Here is a 6,594-nt window from a genome sequence, read left to right as displayed (position 1 = left end):
AAATCGACAAGGCTACAAACAACTATGATCCTGGTCTAATTGTTGGTAGTTTTCGCGGTGGAACTTTCTACAAGGGCATACTTGATGACAAGGTGGTAGCAATCAAAACCTCTTCAAAACCCGACCCAAATCCTGAATTTGTTAATTTGTTCTTGACTGATGTATCCATTGGAATGGTGATATGCCATAACAATATGGTTAAGATCTATGGTTGTTGTCTCGAGACTTGTGTGCCAATGATGGTGTGAATTTTATCCAAATAAAAACCTTCACCGATATTTACATGGGGACATGGCACATCAAAATCTATTGAATTGGAGAGGTCGTTTGAGGGTAGCAATTGATGTTGCCTATGCACTCTCTTGTATGCATAACGCCTTGTCAAAGCCAGTGGTTCATAGGGATGTTATGTCATTTGGGATATTACTCGACTCGTCGTACCATGCTAAGCTAGCTAACATTGGCCACTCGGTGGTGATTACTCCCGGGAAGAAGGAACAAAGATGGGCAGTTCATGGGACTCTGGGATACATTGACCCGGAATACATTGAAACTCAAGAGGTTACAGAGAAATGTGATGTCTATAGCTTTGGAGTTTTGACGTTGGAGTTAATAACTTCGAGGGATCCCGTTGAAATGGCTCAGTGTGGGAATGATTTGGTCGATGAGTTTGTTCTGAATGTGAGCAAACATGGTTTTAAGGCCATGATAGACACGATTCTCATTGAGGAAGTTAATATTGATGAGATCCAAAGGTTTATGCGACTTGCCTTGAAATGTGTGGCGAAAAAAGGGGTGGAACGACCGAGCATGATGGGCGTTGTTGAAGAGCTGTGGTTGATCCAAGATCAGGGGAACCACAGAACTGAAAGTAAAGCCTAGTATAATACTCTTATTACCGTTTCTTTGACTGCATCTATCTAATTTCGTTTGGTTAATCAACTTTTCCTTCAGTTTTTCTGAAACATGATGATTATTAGATCCTACTACAGAACGCTGACAATTTTCTCATACCCGTGTTATAAAATCGTCTTTTATTTATCAAAGGGTATTGATTTTCGCAGTTGTTCATGCCTTAACTTTGGACTGTGCCAAGTAGTCAAACATGTACAACCTTTCTCAAAGCATTACATTATTGACTCATTCATATCCACATACTAAAGCATTATCACTTTGAATACATATTACTTTGGCAAAATCCATACCAACTTGGATATCTTAATGATGGGTCAAACACAAAGTAAGAAGTTTAGCATAGAGCCAAAATTGGACTCCAGGGATGAATACTTCATTGAAAATGGATGCATTTTCCTTGAAAAGCATACTGCTCTTAGAGTCTTAGCAGAGGGCAAAACACAGGATCAAAGCAGCTTAAAATACTGTCTTGAGACTTCCATACCTATAATGGTGTACGAGTATATGCCTAATGGAAGCCTCTTTCTTTAAACATCTCCATTCCAATGGAAATTGATAGAATCAGTCAATATATATGTCGATCAATCACTCACTTCCACTCAATTTTCTCCTTCTTCTCCTCTGACCTCACGTCCACCATCAGACCTCACGTCACCAATGGCTCCCGATGCAAAGTCGACTTTTCACCCGGCTCTTGCGGTTAACAATGTCGCAAATCATATCCCTGTCAAACTCGGCACGAACAATGATCAATAACCTCTTTGGGTCGCCTTGTTCACCAATCACGCCAAGTCCAACCGTGTTCTCCACCACATCATCCGGCCGAAAGTTGCTGTCCCGAAACCTTCGACGGATGATGAACAAGAGATGTGGGAAACCCTAGACGCGACGGTCCTTCATTGGATCTATTCCACCGTCACAACCGAACTCCTGGAAACTATCGTCGAGGCTGATTCGACTGCCATGGATGCTTGGAATCGCCTCGCCGATATTTTCAATGATAATAAAACTTCCCGGGCTGTGACCTTGGAACAAGAATTCTCTTATATTGAGATGGCCGATTTCTCCTCCGTCTCGGCCTATTGCCAACGACTTAAGTCCTTGGCAGACCAATTGAAGAATGTCGGCTCTCCTGTTAGCAATAGCCGATTAGTGCTCCAATTGGTTTCGGGTTTATCTCCAGCGTATCACAGTGTTGGGACGATTATTCGTCAAGCCAACCCCTTTCCCACCTTCTTTCGTGCTCGCTCCATGTTGACTCTCGAAGAAGCCGACCTCGCAAAACAATAAGCAACTGGTTCTGCTACGGCCTTGTTTACTCGTGGTACTGTTGACAATGATAATGCCGGCAAATCTTCTCAAGTCCAAGCACCTTTGACTGGGAAAGGCGGGCGTGGTTCAGAGGGTAAGAAGAAAGGTAAAGGTTTCTCCGATAACCCTAATTTCCTCCGTGTGATTAGTATAAATAGAGACCTTCGGTCTCACATATTTCTCACGCGAGTGTCCGCCCTTCTCTTCTCCATTTGCATTCTAGACCACGTTCTTACTTTTTGGCGTCTACGTGCTTGAACTTTCGGCCACGTAAGCTCGGATCTTTCTGAGTACCAGCCTCTGTTTTGCATGACCGACCAATTTGACCAACTCCACCATAATCAACTTTAATCAACTTTGTTTATTTTCCTCTTACGAGGGCACTTTCGTCTACATTCGAGTCGAGCATCACTAAACGTATGCTTAGTTCATCTCGTTTCGTCAAACATATAAGTCTGGGGTGTAAATCCTTCTTTTAATTATTGTACTTTGTTTATTGTAATCATAATGTAAGGTTTATGCCGAAAGTATTTCTAAAACCGATTTATAAAACCATGCTTTAAATCCTTTTTTTACGAATTACTAGAAGATGACCGTCAAGAAAGGACGTAGCAACTGCTGCGCTTCTTCGAACGGACGCAACACCTGCTGCGCCTCTTCGTGAGGCTGCCGCAGTTCCTGCTTCCTTTCTTCTTCCTTCGTCTTTTGTCAATTCGTCTCTTTTATTTCGTTTGTTCTTTGATTCTTTGACACAATGATTTAAGTATAATAATCTGACATATCATTAATAATTCTTCATAATTAATTCATCCTTCAAAATCCCGACTTAAATCCCTTATAATCCAATATTTGCGTATTTTCGTCATTAAATCAGATTCGGGTTTTAGAGATTCGATTTACCCATATTGAGTCTCTGGAGTTCATCTTTGATATATTTACATCTGTTGTTTATCATATCCACCATTGTTAATTCATCATTAATTCGTTTAACCCAATTAGTTTGTTAATTTGTAATTAATAATTCATTAATCTTGTAATAATTCATTCTAATTAGTTTTTATCCATGCTTTACTGTTTTTATGACCATTAATCGCATGTAAATAACCTGCTAATCACTTTCATCCGAGTCAATAATTCATAATCAATCACTAAATCACCCAATTAACATTAACGACTTGCAATTCCGGCTTCACGGCCAGAACTGAGCCAAGGAACGGACGCAGCAAGTGCTGCGCCTCTTCTAAGGGACGCAGCTCTGCTGCGCCTGTTCCTGGTTGATTTCTGTCTCTGAACTCCCGTGTTGCCTTGACTTAGTTTGCTAATTACGTATTTAATTAACTATTAGTCGTATTATGACCTTAATTTCTGTTCGTTAATTTATTTATTTATTTTTTCTTAAATTATCCGTTTTAAAAGTATTTTCGAGATAAATCATTAAAACCGATGTAATTGTTGTAATTTTCTTTATTGTATTTGTTATTGTATTTCTTTTATCGTATTGCTTGTATGTTTCTTTCACATGCAATCAACCTAAAACCTACTTTGACATTAATTGTATGATTAAATTACGTGTTAACCGACTTAGTCTAATTCTTCACATGTTAGGATTAAAACGTTGAATGTTGCATTGCATGCATATAATCGACAATATATCGAGTATAGATAATTTCCCTAATCATTAATAGAGGCCGTTATCGAGGCGGGCGAGATTAGGTGTTCGATCAAAAGAGCTTCCTAATACGTACCCTCACCCCTTACTCCAGATCTCTGTGAACATCCGTGTTCATTGGCATCCACGTGAGTCATTCTAGACATAGAATGCTAAGGGTAACGAGTTCTTGGTGTTCATGTCACTACTTTGTGTCTTGACATGGCACGAGATATTCGAACGGTTTCCAATTTTCCACAATAAATTGGTGGCGACTCCACAAATGCAAACGTTTGTTTTCCCAAGCGCCCATGTGGGCCCGCGTCCACATAACCAAGCTTGTCATTTATCATCACATGACATAAGGACTCTATTAGGCTCAATATCCATCTTTGGACGTGATAATTTGGTAGGGAATCAATAAATTTTCCGTCAAAAGTTTTTTAGCCCATTTAGTCGACATATATATCAATAAATATTAGGATCGAGATGGATATTGAGCCTAATAGAGTCCTTATGTCATGAGATAATAAATGACAAGCTTGGTTACGCGTCCAAGTCATCACTTAACGCTTAAAACTGAATTTAATTGACGGAAAATAAAGTTTAGGGGTACACTGAGTGATAATGACAACAATTAGGGGTACCATGTATGTTTTAAAAAGTGTAGGGGTACCATGTAGAAAGTAAAAAATTGAGGGATACCATTTAGAATATCCCTATATTTATTTAATCCAAGTTTTTAATTTCACTTAGTTTTACACCGTATATTTAATCTCATTCGATAATGTTTATGTTTTTATAGTTTTACATGAAATGGCCCCGTTATTTTAGGGTTGAAACCCGACCCAAATGAGTTGACCCATTGAATTAAAGGTAAATCAACAGTTTTATTAGAACATTAAGAATTGTAAAAGATGAATCTTATGCAAAAAATAGTATTTGACCCACGTTTTTTTAAGATCGAATATAAAAAAGACCGTTTTTTTGCATGAGCATACCCATAAACTATTTTTTGACCCTAACCGACCTGTGACCTGTTTTTGACCCGAACCCTATACGACCCGACCCATATCTTAACCCAACCCGTATAACCCAATCCTGGAGCCGACCCATTTGACATAACTATATATATGCATTCTCGTAAATTAAATAGACTAGTAAAGTGAATGTCACTTAAACAATCGACCAGATTTTTCAGATCTTTACCCATTGCAAACCCTATTCGACCTAGCTTATAAATAACCAAAAAACACAAATTTACCACTCACTCATCCCCTACGCCCTCATCTTCACTCTCACCGTTAGGGGTGAACAAAAAGTGGTCCGGACCGGCAAACCGGACCGACCCGGACCGTCCGGTCCGGTCCGGTCTAGACCGGATACATACCGGTCCGGTCTCCGGGTCCCAAAAAATATGGTGACCGGTCTCCGGTCCGGTCCAGTCCGGTCCACATTAAAAAATAAATATAAATTTGCCTTATAAATTAGTACCGGTCCGGTCCAAACCCGGAAAAAACCGGACCTAAAGGGTTCCGGTCCGGTCCAGTCCGGGTCCCCTTCTAACCGGTCCGGTCCACGGTCTTGGGATATGTGGTTATCCGGTCCGCGGGTTCATCCGGTCCGGTTCGGTCCGATCCGATTTTGGACCGGTGAACACCCCTACTCACCGTCGTCCCTCACCCTCTCATTCCCTCACCCTTGTTAACTTTAACTTTAGCCTTACCCTTTTTTCCTTCACTCTTTATCATCATTAAGCCATATTCATCATTTTCTTCCCCATATACCCCCTCCTATTCTAGATAACCTTCCCCTTTCATTTTGACACAAAGATTAAGGAAACACACTACTCCGCCATATAATTAAATTTAGACCACACAAACACACTACCCCACCATACAATTAAATTTGGACCACACAAACACACTACCCCACCATACAATTAAATTTGGACCACACAAACACTTCCCAAAATAGAAATAGGAAAGGTATTGTGAATGGACGGAAAAGAAAATACGGAAGGTTATTTAGAATAGGAGGGAGTATTATTTTACTTCAGTGCAAAAAGTTTTCCTCATATTGTTAGCTAGTGAATTGATTAATATGTTCTTTCAATTAAAGTACTATAAAGCAATTGCACATACCATATCTCACTTTCAATAATTTCATGTACTCGCATGTTCACATATATACTCTATATATATTTATCTACCGTGCAATTTTGTTAGGGTTTGGGTTAGACCGATTGTTTTAAGGTAATGGCAATTGGCAAATAAGTAAACCATATTTGTAAATCAATTATTATATTTGTATTTATAAATTTCTAAATATTTATTTTTATTTTCGTTTTTTAAGTTTAATACTTTATATATTAAATTTAGAGATTGTATTTTTCCTGTTGTTGATTGTATAAATTATTATATCATAATCAAGCTAATAATAAATATTATTAATGATTATTTTATTAAAGTTAACTAATGGGCAAATAACATACAGTATCAGAATAACTTGTCTGAAAGCTTTTTGCATACTTTATAAAAGATTGTTTCTTCTTTAATTTTACATATAAAAATAAGTTGAAAAATATAAAAGATGGATGGAGAACATGGGTGGGTCACTATTTAAAATAAAATAAAATAATGCACTTTCAACCACAAGCTGACACATCAGCTCTATGGTTGTTCTTTTAATAAATAGGATTTAAACAAACCTAAAAAAAT

At 38.4% G+C, this 6,594-nt stretch overlaps 1 protein-coding gene across 1 annotated transcript; it reads left to right on the top strand.

Annotated features, from left to right (window-relative positions):
• Positions 1–291: 291 nt before the first annotated feature.
• Positions 292–882, top strand: LOC141588425 (putative wall-associated receptor kinase-like 16). The gene has a single exon (XM_074409868.1). It carries the CDS (start codon positions 292–294, stop codon positions 880–882), a length of 591 nt encoding a protein of 196 aa, XP_074265969.1.
• The last annotated feature ends 5,712 nt before the right edge of the window (positions 883–6,594 follow it).

This window comes from Silene latifolia, chromosome 6 (assembly GCF_048544455.1).
Source record: "Silene latifolia isolate original U9 population chromosome 6, ASM4854445v1, whole genome shotgun sequence".
Classification (NCBI taxonomy): Eukaryota; Viridiplantae; Streptophyta; class Magnoliopsida; order Caryophyllales; family Caryophyllaceae; genus Silene; species Silene latifolia.
The sequence above is the reverse complement of the archived record's forward strand: the minus strand, read 5'-3'. Positions and strand labels throughout refer to the sequence as shown.